Raw genomic sequence first — 18970 nt, 5'->3', positions numbered from 1 at the left:
CCCTTAGTGACCAAAAAAGGTTAAGAGGGGTTATTGGGTTACGGGGATAGGATGGAAGTGAGGGCTTAAGTGGGTCGGTGCAGACTCGATGGGCCGAATGGCCTCCTTCTGCACTGTATGTTCTATATACAGTCAGCACCTGTAAAGCGATATGAGTTACCATAACTCGCCTTTGTTAGGAAAACAAAGGTAGGTTTAAGGGCTTTATACTTGAATTGGTAAACATTAGAAATAAGGTGTAGTTTTAAGTGTGTTTAAATTAATGTTTCTGTGCCTGGAAGGGTAAAACCTATAGTTCAATTCATACTGGACATAGGTGTTTGTATGTGTAGGGGTTGGTTAAGTTCCAACTGTGTTTCTATTGTGATACGGCGCACAATAAAGAGGGCCATGGCCTGAAGAATAAATAGGCCAGCAGATGTGAGCAGGTGTTGGTACCTCCAACATGATGTCGGCAAACCCCTGCCAGAATCCCCCTAGCTTTGGACATGCCTAAAACACATGGAGATGATTCGCAGGCCCACCCGTCCACACCTATCCTCCACCCCTTCAAAAAACCTGCTCATATGAGCCACAGTCATACATGCCCTGTGGACCACCTTGAATTGTATAAGGCTGAACCTGGCACACAATGAGGATGCATTGACTCACCTCAGGGCATCCTCCCGTTACCCAGCCTCCAACCCCCAACCAAGTTCTTCCTTCCACTTCCGCTTAACCTCACCTGTCGGGGCTCTCTTTCATTCCACAAGCACTTTATAGATCTCCGATACCTTCCACTCCCCTACTCCCATTATCGACACAACCTTATCCTGTAGCCCCTGGGGTGGCAGGTGCGGAAAGGTTCATACCTACCTCTGCACAAAGTCACTTACCTGCAAATACCGGAACACATTCCCACCGGGCAGCTCAAATTACTCCTCCAACTCTTCCAAGCACGGAAAGCTCCCATCTATAAACAGTTCCCCAAACTGCTCAATCCCCGCCCGCTGCCACCCCCGAAACCCCACATCCAGCTCCCCCGGAGCAAACTGGTGGTTTCCACACATCAGTGCCCACACCGACGCCCCTTCCAGCCCCATATACTGCTGCCACTGTCCCCATACCCTCAGGGCCGCCAGCACTACCGGGCTTGTACAGTACCTGGCCGGCGAGAATGGCAGATGCACCGTTAACAGTGCCCCTAAACTTGTGTCCTTACATGAGGCTGCCTCAATCTGTTCCCACACCGATCCCTCCCACACCGATCCCTCCCCCACTACCCATTTCCTGACCATTGCTATATTCGCCGCCCAGTAGTAAGTTATAACGTTCGAGAGAGCCGGCACCCCCCCCCCCCCCCCCCAACTCGACCCCGCTGCAGCAACACCTTCTTCAGCCGCGGGCGCGGGGCTTTACCCGCTCATACAAACCCTGAGATCACTGCATTCACTTTCCTGAAAAACGCCTTAGGAATGAAGATTCGGAGGCTCTGAAATATAAACAGGAACCTTGGGAGGATCGCCATCTTTACCATCTGAACCCTCACTGTCAATGACAACGGAACCGCATCCCACCTCCTCGAGTCCCCTTTCATCTTCTCCACCTGACGAGTCAGATTTAACTTGGGCAGCTGCTTCCACCCCCGCGCCACCTAAATGCCCAAATATCAAAAACGCCCCTCCACCACCTTAAACGGCATCTCCCCCAGTCTCTTTTTTGCATAAAACGAGACCCTGTGTTCCAACCCACCCTCCCCCCGGTACTATCCCCTGCCAGTCCCTGGCACTCTCAGCCATCGCCAACGGCACTATAGTCAGGACAAAGAGCAGTGGGAAAAGTGGGCATCCCTGTCTCATTCCTCGGTGCAGCCTAAAAGAGTCCGAGTTCACTCGGTGTGTCTGCACACTCGCCACCGGTGCCTGGTACAGCAGCCGGACCCAATCCAATCCACAAAACTCTGGCCAAATCCTAACCGCCCCAAAACCTCCCACAAATAGTCTCACACCACCCGATCGAAGGCCTTCTCCGCGTCCATGGCGAGCACCACCTCTACCTCTCGTCCCTCGGTGGGGGCATCATTATCACATTTAATAACCTCCTTATATTAGCTGCCAGATGCCACCCCTTCATGAACCCCATCTGGTCCTCCCCTATCACCTCGGCACACACTCCTGCAATCTCCCCATAACTCCTGATCCCCTTATTAATCAAGAACCTATCTATCTCTGTCTTAAAAACACTCAGTGATTTGACCTCCACAGCCTTCTGCGGCAAATAATTCCATAGATTCACCACCCTCTGGCTGAAAAAAATCCTCCTCATCTCTGTTTTGAGGATTGTCCCTTTAATCTGAGATTCTGTCCTCTGGTTCTAATTTTTCCGACAAGTGGAAACATCCTCTCCACGTCCACTCTATCCAGGCCATGCAGTATCCTGTAAGTTTCAATAAGATCCCCCCTCATCCTTCTAAACTCCAATGAATACAGACCCAGAGTCCTCAATCGTTCCTCATATGACAAGCTCTTCATTCCAGGCATCATTCTTCTGAACATCCTCTGAACCCTTTCCAAGGCCAGTACATCCTTCCTTAGATACGGGGCCCAAAATTCCTCACGATACGCCAAATGGGGTCTGACCAGAGCCTTATACAGCCTCAGAAGTACATCCCTGGACTTGTATTCTAGGCCCCTCAACATGAATGCTAACATTGCATTTGCCTCCCTAACTGCCGACTGAACCTGCACGTTAACCTTAAGAGAATCTTGAACAAGGACTCCCAAGTCCCTTTGATTTCCTAAGCATTTCCCATTTAGAAAATAGTCTGTGCCTCCATTCCTCCTTCCAAAGTCATAACCTCACACTTTTTCACATTGTATTTCATCTGCCACTTCTTTTCCCACTCTCCTAGCCTGTCCAAATCCTTCTGCAGGCCCCCTGCTTCCTCAATACTACCTGTCCCTCTACAGATCTTTGTGTCATCTGCAAATTTAGCAACAGTGCCTTCAGTTCCTTCTTCCAGATCATTAATATATGTTATGAAAAGTTGTAATCCCAGCATAGACCCCTGAGGCACATCACTAGTCACCGGCTGCCATCCTGAAAAAGACCTCATTATACCCACTCTCTGCCTTCTGACAGTCAGTTAATCCTCTATCCATGCCAGGATCTTACCCTTAACACCATGGGTTCTTAACTTATTTAACCGTCTCCTCAGTGGCACCTTGTCAAAGGCCTTTTGAAAATCTAAATAAATCACATCCACTGGTTCTCCTTTGTCTAACTTCCTTGTTACCTCCTCAAAGAACTCTTACAGATTTGTCTGACATGACCTCATCTTGACAAAGCCATGCTAAGTCAATCCTATTTTATCACGCAATTCCAAGTACTCTGCGATCTAATCTTTAATAATGGACCCTAAAATCTTACCAGTGACCAAAGTCAGATTCACTGGTTTATAATTTTCCATCTTCTGCCTCCCTCCCTTCTTAAACCAACATTAGCCACTTTCCAGTCCTCTGAGACCCTTCCTGCCTCCAGTGATTCCTGAAAGATCACCACCAATGCCTCCATGATCTCCTCCGCTATCTCTTTTAGAACCCTGGGGTGTAGTCCATCTGGTCCAGATGATTTATCCACCTTCAGACCTTTCAGTTTCCCCAGAACCTTCGTCTTTGTGATGGCCACTACAGTCACCTCTGCCCCCTGATTCTCCTGGAGCTCTGGTATCCCACTGGTGCCTTCCACCATGAAGACTGATGCAAAGTAACTATTCAGTTCCTCTGCTTTCCTTTTTGTTTCGTATTATTACTTCTCCAGCCACATTTTCCAGTGGTCCACTATGTATTTTTGCCTCTTTCTAACCTTTTATATATTGAAAAAAACTCTTCCTATCTTCTTTGATATTATTAGCTAGCCTGCACTTATATTTCATCTTCTCCTCCCTTATTGCTTTTTTAGTTGTCCTCTGCTTAAAGGATTCCCAATCATCTGGCGTCCTACTAATCCTCGCCACTTTGTGTGCTTTTTCTTTTGCTTTGATGCTGCCCTTGACTTCCCTCGTCAGCCATAGATGCCTTGTCCTCCCCTTAGCATGGTTTCTCCTCCTTGAGATGAATTTCTGTTGTGTGCCTGAGTAAACCCCAAAAACTCCTCCCATTGCTGTTCCACTGTTTTCCCTGCTGGGCTCCTTTTCCAATCACACCTGGTCAGCTCCTCCTTCATGTCTTTGTAGTCACCCTTATTTAATTATAATACCATTACATCTAATTCCAGGTTCTCCCTCTCAAACTGCAGGGTAAATTCTATCATAATTCGGTCACTGCTCCCTAAGGGTCCTTCACCTCAAGTTCCCCAATCAAGTCTGCCTCATTACACATCACCAAATCCAGAATTGCCTGTTCCCTCATAGGCTCCATCACAAGCTGCTTTAAAAACACATCTCTTAGACATTCTACAAATTCCTTTTCTTGGGATCCACTACCAACCTGATTTTCCCAGTCCACCTGCATATTGAAGTCCCCCATTATTATTGTAATATTATCTTTTTTATATGCCTTTTCTTTCTCCTGATTTATTTTCTGCCCACATCCTGACTACTGCTAGGGGGCCTGTACATAACTCCCATCAGGGTCTTTTTACCTGTGCGACTCCTCAACTCTTCCCACAGAGATTCTGTGCCTTCTGATCCTATATCGCTCCTTACTCACAATGCAACCCCGCCCCCTTTGCCCATCTGCCTGTCCTTTCGCTAGGACAGATATCCTTGTATATTTAGATGCCAATCTTGATCCCCTCGCAGCCACATCTCTGTGATACCCACAACATCGTATCGGCCAATTTCAATGTGCGCAACAAGCTCATTTACCTTGTTCCATATACTGAGCGCATTTAGGTACAATACTCTCAGTTCTGCATTGCCCACCTGCCTTCTCACACCTCTTACCTTTTTTGCACTGCCTGAGGGTAATGTTGTTCTCTTATTTTTGTCCTCTATTTCCCCTTCAGTTATTACACCTTCTAAGCTAATGCTCTGGTTCCCACCCTCCTGCCATACTAGTTTAAATCCTCCCGACTGACTCTAGCAAACTTCCCAGCCAGGATATTGGTGCCCCTCCAGTTTAGATGAAACCTGTCATTCTTGTACAGGTCCCCCCTGTCCCGGAAGAGATCCCAGTGATCCAGAAATCTGAAATCCTCTATCCTACATGACTAGTTTAGCCACGTGTTTAGCTGCACTATCCTATTTCTGTGCTTCAGGGAAGGATAGACGTTTTCAACAGGATCACATTGTTTACTTTGTAGGTTAGCTATGGTTAATCATCCACCTCAGACAGTTGAGTGGGTTAGATTAGACCATGATGGAGTAAATATTTGTAGTCTGTGGAAAGATGGTCTCTGTAGTCTTTGCTGTTTTATTTATCATAAAAATATTTAAAAAGAGAGAGTTGATTAGAAAATGACATCAAGAGGGTTGGTTACTCTGCATCTAAAAATGGCACAGAGCCATTGCCACTCCCTTGCCACTCCCTTGCTGCTACATTGCACATTTTGGCCGCAGTGTTAGTTACTATAGAGTAGTAACCACGGAATGGCAGCAGATCAGATTATATATTTAGTAACATTGAAACTGAGAAATATGATGTGATTTATTATTTTATAATTCCTACTTCTCAGACCTTTTGCTTTCAAAGATCTGAAACTATTCCTCCTTTATGGTTTCTATGTGCATGCATTGTTTGGTTTAGCATCCTGAGCATTACTGTAATGTAAAACTTAATAGAAGTACAGTAAAAGCAGGAAACCGTGATCGATTTAGAAACTCAAGATGTAACTTTACTGAATTAAATTAAATCCACTGAAGTTGCCTGTCTCTCACTGGAAGCAGTTACATATTACAAATGATATTATTACTACTTCTGGCTTTCTTGATGGACAGTAAACTGATGCCTGATGGATACTTTATTGATTTGATGTCTGTATTAAAACCTAGAAAATCGATTAACAATCGGTGCATTATTGAGGCAATAACCGGCAAATGGCATTCATTTGCACAACATCCCAAAAAACTAGAAATAGTTTTCAGTAAAACAAGAACAGGCGATTCTGTCCATTAAGCTTCTGCTTTTCTCAATTTATATTGACTACAAATGAATACTACCTTACTCAATTTGCCATCAGAATCAAATTTGGAATTTGAACCCCATCACACGACAGGTGGAAGAGGGTTGAGAGAGTATGTTAAATATATAAAATTGTGTAACTTGCAATTGAGTAACCACAAAGGCACAACCATAATTTCTAACATGGTGGTTTATATGACATAGTCGTGTCCTATTCTTGTTCCAAATTGTTCTTAAATTGGGCCCCCACCGCGTAATTGAGAAGCTAATTTAAAGTTACCGCTGGCCGACTGTGTTTCTCAGGGCTCTAGAAACCTGGCAGTAAAATGAAGGTAGAAGCAGTAGGATCCAAACAGGCCTTTTCTTTTTACATCAATTCTTGTGAGGGGGCGGGGGGGGAGGAGCAGTGTGCTATTCCTACCCCTCAAGCAACCTCTGCAACAATCTGCAGACCTCCCTGCCCAAACCTGAAACCCCAAGACAAAATCCTGCTGTTCTACTTTATGATTTCTCCTGATCCACCTTCATCACATTCCCAACCTCCAGCAACCATTACAATTGCTAATTAAAACCCTTCATTCTGCCCCACAATCTCTCTCACCATCCCTTTTACCCGACTGTCAGTCCAGCATTCCCTCTCTTATGCTCTGAAATTTCTTCTGGTTCTCTATCAGCCCCACCCCCCGAACGGGATTCCTTGCTCCCTCCTTGTAAATAGGCCAAAGTTCGTCAAGGTGTCACCTTGCCTCTAAAATGGAAATCATGTCACCCTTAAAACTAGTTCCCTTTGACCAAATGTTTCCTTGACATTTCCACTTCCAGAAGGACAGAGGCCACCAAAGCAAAAGCAAAAACGCCACTGATGTTGGAAATTTGAAGCAAACAGAAAACACTCAAAATAGTCAGCAGGGCTGGCAGCAAGAGAGAGTTAATGTCTCAAGTCTGTCACTTTTCCATCAGAACTGGGAAAAGTTGGAAATGGAGCATGTTTTAAGCAAGTAATGAGGGGGTGGGTATATGGAAAAACAAAGGTCTAGGATAGGGTGGAAGACAGGAGTGATTAATGACAAATGAATTGGTGTGGAAGAGCCATAATGTGTAGGTTAGGTGGATTGGCCATGCTAAATTGCCTCTTCATGTCCAAAATGTTAGGTGGGGTTACAAGGTTATGGGGATAGGGTGGAGGCATGGGCTTAAGTAGGGTGCTCTTTCTAAGGGCTGGTGCAGACTCAATGGGCTGAATGGCCTCCTTCTGCACTGTAAATTCTATGATATAGGCACTGGAGATCAAGATGGGTAGAGATAAGAAATAGCAAAGGAAATAAATCTCTGGTAGGAGTAATCTACAGATCCCCAAACAGTAGTTTCACAGTGGGGCACAGTATAAGCCAGGAAATATTGGAGGCTTGTAAGAGAGGTATGATAATATTCATGGCTGATTTTCATATGCATAGAAACTGAATTAATCAAATTGGCAAGGTTAGCCTCAAGGGAGAGTTCATTGAATGTGTTAGAAATTGTTTCTTGGACCAATATGTTGCAGAACCAACCAGGGAACAGGCGATTCTGGAGTTGGTATTAAGAGAAGGGATTAATTAATTACCGTGTAGTTAAGGATCCTCTAGGGAAGAGTGATCATAGCATGATGGAATTTGAAATTCAGTTTGAGGGCGATAAACTGGAGTACCACATTCAAATTCTGTGACATTAGGACACATTTAGCCCTACTGGACTGGGCAGGAAGACAAAAAGGTAGGACAATTGATGAGCAGTGGCAGTTGTTTAAGATGATATTCAATTCCTCACAACTAAAATATATTCCAGAGAGGAAGAAAGATTGCAAGAGGAGAAAAAAACATTCATGGCTGAGCAAGGAAGTTAAAAAATAACATAAAGACAAAAACGCAGGTATACCAATTTGCAAAGGCCAGTGGCAGGCTGGAAGATCGGGAAACTTTTCAAGATCAACAAATGGTTACTTAGAAAGTAATAAAAAGAGCAAAAGTAAATTATGAACAAACCTTGTGCAAAATATAAAAAAGGATAGCAAAACCTCTAAGTATATAAGAGGGAAGAGAGTAGTTTAAGTGAATGTTGGTCCCTTGGAGAACGAGACTGGGAAGTTAATAGTGGGGAATACAGAAATAGCGGAGATGCTAAATCAATATTTTTTCTGCAGGTTTCACAGTGGAAGACACTAGTACCATCCCAATAGTGACAGGTAATGCCGAGGTAATAGAAAGGGAGAAACGTGGAAAAATCATCATCCATAGGGAAAAAGTACTAAACAAACTATTGGGATTGAAAGCAGATAAGTCCCCAGGGTCTGATGTCCTACATTCTAGGGTCTTAAAGGAAGTGACAGCGGAAATGGTAGGTCCATTGATTATAATATCCCAAAATACCCTGGATGCGGGAAATGTTCTAGTGGATTGGAAAAATACTAACCCCCTTATTCAAAAATGGAGGGAGGCAGAAAGTAGAAAATTATAGACCAGTTAGTTTAACATTTGTAATTGATAAATTGTTGGAGCACATTATTAAGGAAATAATATCAGGCCGTTTGGAAAGTTAAAACGCAATCCATCAGAGTCAGCATGATTTTTTGAAAGGTGAATCGTGTTTGACTAATTTTCTAGAGATCTTTGAGAATGTAACAAGTCAAGTGGATAATGGATATCCTGTAGATGTATTATATCTGAACTTCCAGAAGGCATTTGATAAGGTGCCGGATAAAAGGTTAATGCACAAGGTAAGATCGCATGGAATTAGGGGTAATTTATTAGCTTGAATAGAAGACTAGTTAACTGACAGAAGGCAGAGAGTAGGGAAAAATGGGTCTTTTTCTGATTGGCAAGATGTAACTAATGGGGTGCTGCAGGGTTCAGTCCTCGAGCCCCAACTATTTACAATATATATTAATGACTTAGATGTAGGGATAGAAGATACTATAGCCAAATTTTCAGATGGCACTAAAATAGATGGGATAGCAAGTTGCAATGAGGAAATAAGAAATTTACAAATTGATATAAATAGATTAGGTGCGTGGGTCAAAATTTGGCAGATGGCGTTTAATGTGGATAAGTGTGAGGTTATCCATTTTGGTCAGAAAAATGAAAAGGCAAGTTATTATCTAAATGAGTAGAAACTTCAGAATGCTTCAGTGCAGAAGGATCTGGGTGTCCTTGTGCATGACTCTCAAAAAGAAGGTACAGCATGGTAGCATGGTGGTTAGCATAAATGCTTCACAGCTCCAGGGTCCCAGGTTCGATTCCCGACTGGGTCACTGTCTGTGCGGAGTCTGCACGTCCTCCCCGTGTGTGCGTGGGTTTCCTCCGGGTGCTCCGGTTTCCTCCCACAGTCCAAAGATGTGCGGGTTAGGTGGATTGGCCATGCTAAATTGCCCGTAGTGTCCTAAAAAGTAAGGTTAAGGGGGGGGGTTGTTGGGTTACGGGTATAGGGTGGATACGTGGGTTTGAGTAGGGTGATCATTGCTCGGCACAACATCGAGGGCCGAAGGGCCTGTTCTGTGCTGTACTGTTCTAAGCAGGTACCTATCAAGGAATGCAAATGGAATTTTGACCTTCATAGCTAAAAGGATATATTACAAAAGTGGAGAAGTGTTACTGCAGCTGTATAAGGCATTGGTGAGACCGCACCTGGAATACTGTGCAGTTTTGGTTTCCTTATTTGGGGAGGAATGTAGTTACAATAGAGGCAATTCAGAGGAGGTTCACTAGATTGATTCCAGAGATGAAGGGTTTGTATTATAAGCAGAGATTGAACAGTTTATGCTCTCAAGTTTAGAAGAATGAGAGGAGATCTAATTGAGGTATATAAGATGATAAAAGGTATTGACAAAGTAGACATAGAGTGGTTGTGTCCTCCATGGAGAAATCTAGAATGAGAGGTCATGGTTTTAGGATAAGGAGCAGCAGATTTAAAACAGATGAGGAGAAATTACTTCTCTCAAAGGGTCGTGAATCTGTGAAGTTCACTATCCTGGAGTGCAGTGGATGTTGGGACTTTGGGTAAATTTGAGGAGGAGATCAATCTTTGACCCAATTATATGACAGACAGGGAAATTAAGCTGATTGCTTGAAGAAGACAAATCTAACCTCGTGCATTGTAGGCTGGCAGTCTTTTGTTAAACGTCCATTTCTTGTGTTATTGTGATATATGGCATACAGTGTGCATCAGTGTCAACTTTGTACAGTTAATACGGTTGTATAGCTGACTTTTTTCCCTTACATAAAAGCAGCAGATTAAGTGGTCGAGCCATGGTTCAAATCTGTCTGAGACCAGCAAATGAACTTGTGTTGTCTGACAGGTGTAAGAAACATTAGTGACATTAGGATGCAGTGAAAAATCTTTGTAGAATCTTTTTTCAGATAAAAATAGGATAAAATCCACAAAAGTGCAAACCCAAGTGTTAATCACTGAGGTAAAATGAGTGAGAAACACCTCAGAGAGTGACTTTAGCTATATCCTTATGTTCTATAATCTTGTAAATAGTTAGTGATATAAATAAAGACATTTTGAATAGGGTAAGAATCAAAGAATCCTGAGACAAACGTACAATAACAGAGAAAGATGGAAGGAGGCTCAACTGGTGCATAAACACCAGGAAATGGCTAAATGACCTGTATCTGTGCCATATATCCTAAGCAATCCTATGTAAATTTCGGGATTCTATTTCTGGCTTCTTATGAGGTGAATGAACTGGAATAGTAATCTTTATTTCCTTTATGGTCGACATTATGAACATTTTAGCAGTTACTACTTTGATTAATAAACAATTACTATATAGTAAACTATATTGTGCTATTGGCTCATCATTCTATGGCTGAGCAAGGTGTTAGTCAGCAAATATAGGTACTCCACAAATAATGATTCTGTTGCAAGAGTTAGTTTGCTGTTGGAAAACATAAATTGTCAAAAGTAGACAGTGGAAATCTGTAGATATTCTGACATCATTCATTACATTTTCAATGAAACATTTTGATAAGTAGCAAATCTACATTCCAAATATTTTTAAATGTTTGGGGTTATACATGATTGAATCTCGATTAGCATTCACATTTTGCCAACAAATACCGAATCTGGACCTTGTGTTTATTACCAATTAGGATGGCACCATCCTACTTCTAACTTCAACAAAAATGTGAAGACACTGGAGAGAGTTCAGAAAAGATTCATGAGAATGGTTCCAGGGATGAGGCACTTCAGTTACAGAGATATGTTGGAGAAGTTGGGACGATATTCCTTGGAGAAAAGAAGTATGAAAGGAAATTTGATAGAGGATTACACATCCATGAGCGGTCTGGACAGAGTAGATCGGGAAAACATGTTCCCACTCATGAAATGATTAAGAATGAGAGGGCGCAGATTTAAAGCAATTGGCAAAAGAAGCAATGGCTACATGAGGAAAAATGTTTTTACACAGCGAGTGGTTAAGCTTTAGAATACACTAAATACATTGTGTGGTGGAGGTAGGTTCAATTGAAGCATTCAAAAGAGAATTAGACTGTTATCTGAAAAGGGCAGATATGCAGGTTTGGGGGTGGGGGCTACGGAATGGCACTCGGTTCACTTAGAGAACCGGTGTATGCATGATGGACTGAATGGTTGACTTCTGTGCAATAGCAACTTATGATTCTATCTGGCCTAAAGAAGGAATGGGCTTGGTGAGAAAAATGCACCAGAATTGCTGTTAGACATGTCATGTACTATTTATTCTTTTTTTCTGAAGGTAACTTCGTTCTCCGAGTTATTGCAAAAATCAAAACTCGAGGTCCATTTATTTTAATAGATTTGCAAACTATGACACAGCTTTTCTCAATAAATGTCATCCGCAATTTTGTAGTTCCCATGCTGCAGCAAAAGGCTGTCACCGGAAATTGAATTTAAAAACTGACTCAAAAATAAACCCATTCTATTTTTAGAGCAACTACTTACCAGAAACTATATTTGTTTCTACAGACGATCCAAGAAAATGTACATTGTGTAAAGATGGCTACTACATGTAAGTTCATTTTACTCTTCTTCATAGTGTCATCTTTTAAATTGCATTTAGGAGCCCAGTGGCGTGCAGAGGTCTGGTGATGCCCGGGGCGAATCTTGATTGTAAGCCCCATAGCCCCACGTAAATATTTCATTAAATATCACCAAAAAACCTATAACAAAAGTAGTTGCACCCGTTCTAGAGCTATTCACTGACCTCTTTATCTTTGTCATCTCTAAGGTATAGGACGGCTGCCTGAGGTTAAATTGCACTGTAAGAGTTAGTCAATTTCCCCTTAGCGCTGGGATTCTAGGGATATTGTTCTCTTCTTCAGTCATTTTGCTTTGCTGCAATGGGTGAGATGTTATGTCTCGAAAGTTGTGCCTCCCTCCTCTGCAACTCCCATGGAGAAGGATAAGAGCAGCAACGTCATGGAAATACTGTTATGACCCTTGTGGAAACAAACTACAAACAACCCAACTAAGACCAATATACAAGACTTCACTTTTATATTAGCAATCACACCAAAATCAACGTAAATTAAACATGAATTAACAGGAAAATTGCAATAATATGACCGATAAATTACACATAGAAGATACAAAGACATATCTCACACATTTCTCAGTCAGCCCATTCAGCACGTATCGCATTCATTTCAGCCACAATATCCTTCAAAACGTTGAACTTCTTCAAATCAAATTACATCTTCATTTCTCTAAAGCTTTAGCACCAAGTCTCATCAAACACCGGCATTACTTCACCCAATTTCCACAAATATAATTTTCACAGTCGACACATTTCCAGATCCCTTCTTCTTCACAAAACCCTGGTCATGTGGGGCCTGTTTTTGCACTATGCCAGTGCATAAAGGGTCCCCAAATCCAGATATAAAAGCTCTGTTCAAGATCCGAGCTCCAGCAGCTTGCAGTCAAGTTGAACATAGAACATAGAACAGTACAGCACAGAACAGGCCCTTCAGCCCTCGATGTTGTGCCGTGCAATGATCACCCTACTCAAACCCACGTATCCACCCTATACCCGTAACCCAACAACCCCCCCCCCCCCACCTTAATTTTTTAGGACACTACGGGCAATTTAGCATGGCCAATCCACCTAACCTGCACATCTTTGGACTGTGGGAGGAAACCGGAGCACCCGGAGGAAACCCACGCACACACGGGGAGGACGTGCAGACTCCGCACAGACAGTGACCCAGCCGGGAACCGAACCTGGGACCCTGGAGCTGTGAAGCATTTATGCTAACCACCATGCTACCGTGCTGCCCCTGTCTCTGAGAATCTCCCATTTATAGGACCCTGGGCTTTAAGTATAATGGGTAAGAGGGCAAAAGTAAAGAGGCCATGATAAATCTTTATAAAATACTGGTTCTGTCCCAAATGGGTGCCCCTGGCCCAAATGTCAAATTCTGGGCACATCAGTTTAGTAAGTTGACAACTATAGAGAGGGTGCAGAGAAGAGTTTAAAAATGGATCAAAAGATAAAGATAAAGAATAAATAAAACTCACCCATGGTGACATTGATTGCCGTCGATTCGGGAGAATTTGCACCCTTTTTGTTCACGCTCCAGCCGCCGAGTGCAAAGCCGCCTCTTCACCAGCGGCGACCGCGGTGCGCAGGCGCGCTCCGGCCAACCGCGGTGCGCAGGCGCGCTCCGTTCTCTTCACGCTGCTGCCCCCATCCAATGGCTGCCCGGGGCCAGCGCACCGTCGCACCCCCCCTCTGCACGCCACTGTAGGACCCACACAAATTACAATCATGTGTTTTTCAATTGGCATATAACCTGATAAAAATGTATCATCACTAATAGAATCAATAGACAGAGATCCTTCCATTGTAATTATTTACTTCCCCTGGCTTTTCACTCATAAGGTGTTGTGAACAGTCTTGCTCACCTCTGGAGCTGTGTGACTATAGTTTTCTATTATACATAGAACATAGAACATAGAATGATACAGCGCAGTACAGGCCCTTCGGCCCTCGATGTTGCACCGACATGGAAACAAACTAAAGGCCATCTAACCTACACTATGCCCTTATCATCCATATGCTTATCCAATAAATTTTTAAATGCCCTCCATGTTGGCGAGTTCACTACTGTTGCAGGTAGGGCATTCCACGGCCTCACCACTCTTTGCGTAAAAAACCCACCTCTGACCTCTGTCCTATATCTATTACCCCTCAATTTAAGGCTATGTCCCCTCGTGCTAGCCACCTCCATCCGCGGGAGAAGGCTCTCGCTGTCCACCCTATCTAACCCTCTGATCATTTTGTATGCCTCTATTAAGTCACCTCTTAACGTTCTTCTCTCTAACGAAAACAACCTCAAGTCCATCAGCCTTTACTCATAAGATTTTCCCTCCATACCAGGCAACATCCTGGTAAATCTCCTCTGCACCCGTTCCAAAGCTTCCACGTCCTTCCTATAATGAGGCGACCAGAACTGTACGCAATACTCCAAATGCGGCCGTACTAGAGTTTTGTACAACTGCAACATGACCTCATGGCTCCGGAACTCAATCCCTCTACCAATAAAGGCCAACACACCATAGGCCTTCTTCACAACCCTATCAACCTGGGTGGCAACTTTCAGGGATCTATGTACATGGACACCGAGATCCCTCTGCTCATCCACACTACCAAGAATTTTACCATTAGCCAAATATTCCGCATTCCTGTTATTCTTTCCAAAGTGAATCACCTCACACTTCTCCACATTAAACTCCATTTGCCACCTCTCAGCCCAGCTCTGCAGCTTATCTATGTCCCTCTGTAACCTGCAACATCCTTCCGCACTGTCTACAACTCCACCGACTTTAGTGTCGTCTGCAAATTTACTCACCCATCCTTCTGCGCCCTCCTCTAGGTCATTTATAAAAATGACAAACAGCAACGGCCCCAGCACAGATCCTTGTGGTACGCCACTCGTAACTGAACTCCATTCTGAACATTTCCCATCAACTACCACTCTCTGTCTTCTTTCAACTAGCCATGGTTATACAACAGCTCAATGCTGTTGATGAGAGATGATTCGGGCAGATGAATATTTAAGATCCATAGTAATGTTCTTCCAGTGATGCATATTTCTAGTTTGCATTGCCACATGTTTAATATATTTAACTAATGATGTTGGCCTCCTTTCTATTGGAACCAATGGATAGTCGATGGCTGGTTATTATATCCTGCTCTAGAGGTTGTGCTTTAATTCCTTTTTAGTGACCACAGCCGAGTCTGGAACGAGTGGATAACATAACTTAGTTTCATTACCAGGTTATAGCATGTACAAAACACTCCAGATCACAGCTAGGCCTGAGGTATTGGTACCAAAGCTGGTCAATCTTTATCTCACAAACTGTTAGGGTGTCCATGGGCTCCCTGCCCCTGAGTGGGGCAGCTTGTACTCCACAAGACTTTCGGGGAGGCTAATTGCTTCTAACCCTGAAGTCTCGTGCTGGTTATAACACCCTTGTAGTTGGTTAAAGCAAATAAAGCTATACCGGGGTGATTTATAACTGCCTCCCACCTGGCTTTGTGTGTAAAGAAATGCAGTCGGCAGTGATGTGTTGGGCAGGCTGGGTCGATGTGGACTGCACTTGATGCAGTATAGCGAGAGACAGACCTCCAACACTTGATGAGATGCAACACGATTTTATTTAACATCTTAACTATTATACATGTTCAACTGTGGGTTGACACTATGCTGACTTGACTGGAGACCTATTGCTAGCCTGACCAGACTTTCTAGCTACCGCATGGTGTTTGCACTGACTAGCTTATGAACTCTGACTGTCTCAGAGACTGGGTCCCAAGAGAACGGGAAACCTGGTGCCATCTGGCTTTATAGTGGTAGTGTCCTGTCTGGTGATTGGCTGCTGTGTTCTGTGTGCTTACTGGTCACCCTGTGTGTCAATCACTGCCTGTCTGCGCTCCATTATATACATAGATGTATATTATGACATCTCTCCCCCCCCTTTATTTTTGAGATAATAAATATTAAGGTGCGTGTGCGTGTGGATGTGTATATGTGTGTGACTATATACAGAATGTGCAACAGTGAACTTACATACATAGGAAGGTGTCGCTAGTGCAGATATAGGGCAGATGAAACGGTAAAAACAATATTTACAGGTCAAAACAACGAGGTAACAAAATTGTGCAAAAGTTCAGTCTATGAGTTTAGTCTTTGTGGCGGGCGACGAATTCTGGTGGATCGCCGCAGGGTGGATCAGGCGTCATCTGCACTTGGATAGGTGGGACTGCCGGCAGGATTGCTGGTAGACCGGTGGCCTCATGGTAGGGCACGTCCGGAGGAAGCATTGTGTGTGGCGAGGCATCACGGTCAGGTGGTGGGCGTGGAACTCTGCGCAGCGCCCGTCTGTTGCGCCGTAGGAAGGAGCCATCAGCCATGCGGACGAGGAACGATCTTGGGGCCATTTGCTTGACCACCACAGCTGTGGATGACTAGCTGCCGTCAGGCAATTGTACACAAACATGATCAGTTGGGACCAGCTCGGGGAGGTCCTGGCATGAACGCCGTATGCTGATTTATGTTGGGCCCGAGACTGCTGCATCTCCTGTACGACCGTGAGGTGGTCAAGGTCTGGAACATGGATGGCTGGAACCGTGGTTTGCAGAGTGCGATTCATGAGCATCTGCGCTGGAGACAACCCAGTGGACAGCGGGGTTGCCCTGTATGCCAGTAGCGCCAGGTTGAAGTCGGAGCCTGAGTCTGCAGCTTTGCATAGCAGTCTCTTGACAATATGGACCCCTTTTTCGGCCTTCCCGTTTGACTGCGGAGAGTGGGGGCTGGAGGTCACGTGACGGAAGTTGTATAGCCGACTAAAATCTGACCATTCCTGGCTGTAAAAATAGGGACCGTTGTCACTCATCACCGTGAGCGGTATCCCATGCCTGGCGAACGTCTCTTTGCATCGCTGCCTTTGATGTGAGGTCGGACAGTTTCACCACTTCTGGGTAACTGGAGAAGTAGTCAACCAGGAGGACATAGTCACGCCCCTTGGCGTGGAAAAGGTCGACACCGACTTTGGACCATGGGGAGGTCACTATCTCATGTTGCTGAAAAGTTTCTTTGGGTTGAGCTGGAATTTCTGACATATAGGGCAGTTGAGGACCGTGTTGGCAACGTCCTGCCTGATGCCCGGCCAATAGACTGCCTCCCGAGCTCTGCGTCGACATTTCTCGACCCCCAGGTGACCCTCATGGAGTTGGCCGAGCACCATAGCTCGCATGCTCTGCGGAATCACGATCCTATCGAGCTTCATGAGGATGCCGTCCACCACCGTCAGGTCGTCCTTGACGTTGTAAAACTGGGGACACTGTCCCTTCTGCCAGCCATTTGTAAGGTGCTGCATCACTCGCTGTAGCAGAGGATCCTTGGCCGTTTCCTGACGAATTTGGATGACCCTTTCATCAGAGCCCGGAAGGTTGGAGACACACAATTGCACCTGCGCGTCGATTTGGCAGACAAAGTCAGTTTGTTCACATGGTGTGGTGATAGACCTGGAAAGGGCATCTGCAACAGTGAGTTCTTTGCCTGGTGTGTAGACAAGTTCAAAGTAATAGCGGCGTAGCTTGAGAAGGATTTGTTGTAACCGAGGTGTCATGTTATTTAAATCCTTCTGGATGATGTGGACTAATGGCCTGTGGTCCATCTCAACTGTGAATTTTGGGAGGCCATGCACATAGTCATGAAACTTGTCAATTCCTGTTAGGAGGCCCAGGCATTCCTTCTCAATCTGAGCGTACCGTTGCTCAGTGGGAGTAATGGCTCTGAAGGCATACGCAACTGGGGCCCAGGATGAGGAGTGAGCCCGTTGGAGGGGCACCGCCCCAATACCGTCCTGGCTCGCATCAGTGCATATTTTGGTCTCCTTGGTTGGGTCGAAGAACGCCAGAACCGGGGCTGTGGTGAGTTTTGCCCTCAGCTCACGCCATTCATTCTCATGAGCGGGCAGCCACTGGAATTCCGTCAACGTTTTGACGAGATGGCGGAGGGCTGTGGTGTGGGACGCCATGTTAGGAATGAACTTCCCGAGGAGGTTGACCATCCCTAAAAAATGGAGGACCGCCTTCTTGTCCTCTGGGGCCTTCATGGCGTTGATCGCCGAAACCTTGTCAGCATCCGGCTGCACGCCTTGCTGCGAGATGTGGTCACCAAGGAATTTGATGTCTGATTGACCGAACGAGCACTTGGCCCTGTTGAGTTGGAGACCATGCTCATGGATTCTGTGGAATACCTGCGTGAGGCGATCTATGTGTTCTTGAGGACTTGTGGACCAGATTATGACATCGTCAACATGCACTCGCACCCCCTCGATACCCTCCATCATCTGTTCCATGATGCGGCGAAATACCTCTGAGGCAGAGATGATGCCAAAAGGCATCCAGTTGTAGCAGTAGCGACCGAACGGGGTATTGAATGTGCCCAGCTTACAACTGGATGTGTCCAGCTGTATTTGCCAGAACCCCTTGGAGGCGTCCAGCTTCATAAAGAATTTGGCATGAGCCATCTCGCTGGTCAACTCTTCTCGTTTTGGTATCGGGTAATGTTCCCTCATGATGTTGCGGTTTAGATACTTGGGGTCGATGCAGATTCGAAGCTCCCCTGACGGCTTCTTGACGCAGACCATGGAGCTGACCCAGTCCGTGGGTTCTGTGACCTTTGATATGATGCCCTGGTCCTGGAGGTCCTGCAATTGCTGCTTGAAGCGGTCCTTGAGGGGTGCCGGCACCCGACGTGGTGCGTGAATTACAGGGGTGCTGTTTGTTTTGAGCAGGATATTTTTGAGCAGGATTTTTTATCGGTATGGGAGCGTGCCCATTC

General features: G+C 44.9%; 1 protein-coding gene across 1 annotated transcript in view; it reads left to right on the top strand.

Moving 5' to 3' along the window:
• LOC119970392 (proprotein convertase subtilisin/kexin type 5-like) overlaps window positions 1-18970 on the top strand; it is a 520270-nt gene that overhangs the window by 436942 nt on the left and 64358 nt on the right. The window contains 1 exon segment of the mRNA XM_038804933.1: window positions 12084-12126. Within this exon segment, the coding sequence (XP_038660861.1) occupies window positions 12084-12126 (43 nt within the window).

This window comes from Scyliorhinus canicula, chromosome 8, assembly GCF_902713615.1.
Source record: "Scyliorhinus canicula chromosome 8, sScyCan1.1, whole genome shotgun sequence".
In the NCBI taxonomy this organism is placed as follows: domain Eukaryota; kingdom Metazoa; phylum Chordata; class Chondrichthyes; order Carcharhiniformes; family Scyliorhinidae; genus Scyliorhinus; species Scyliorhinus canicula.
The sequence above is the reverse complement of the archived record's forward strand: the minus strand, read 5'-3'. Positions and strand labels throughout refer to the sequence as shown.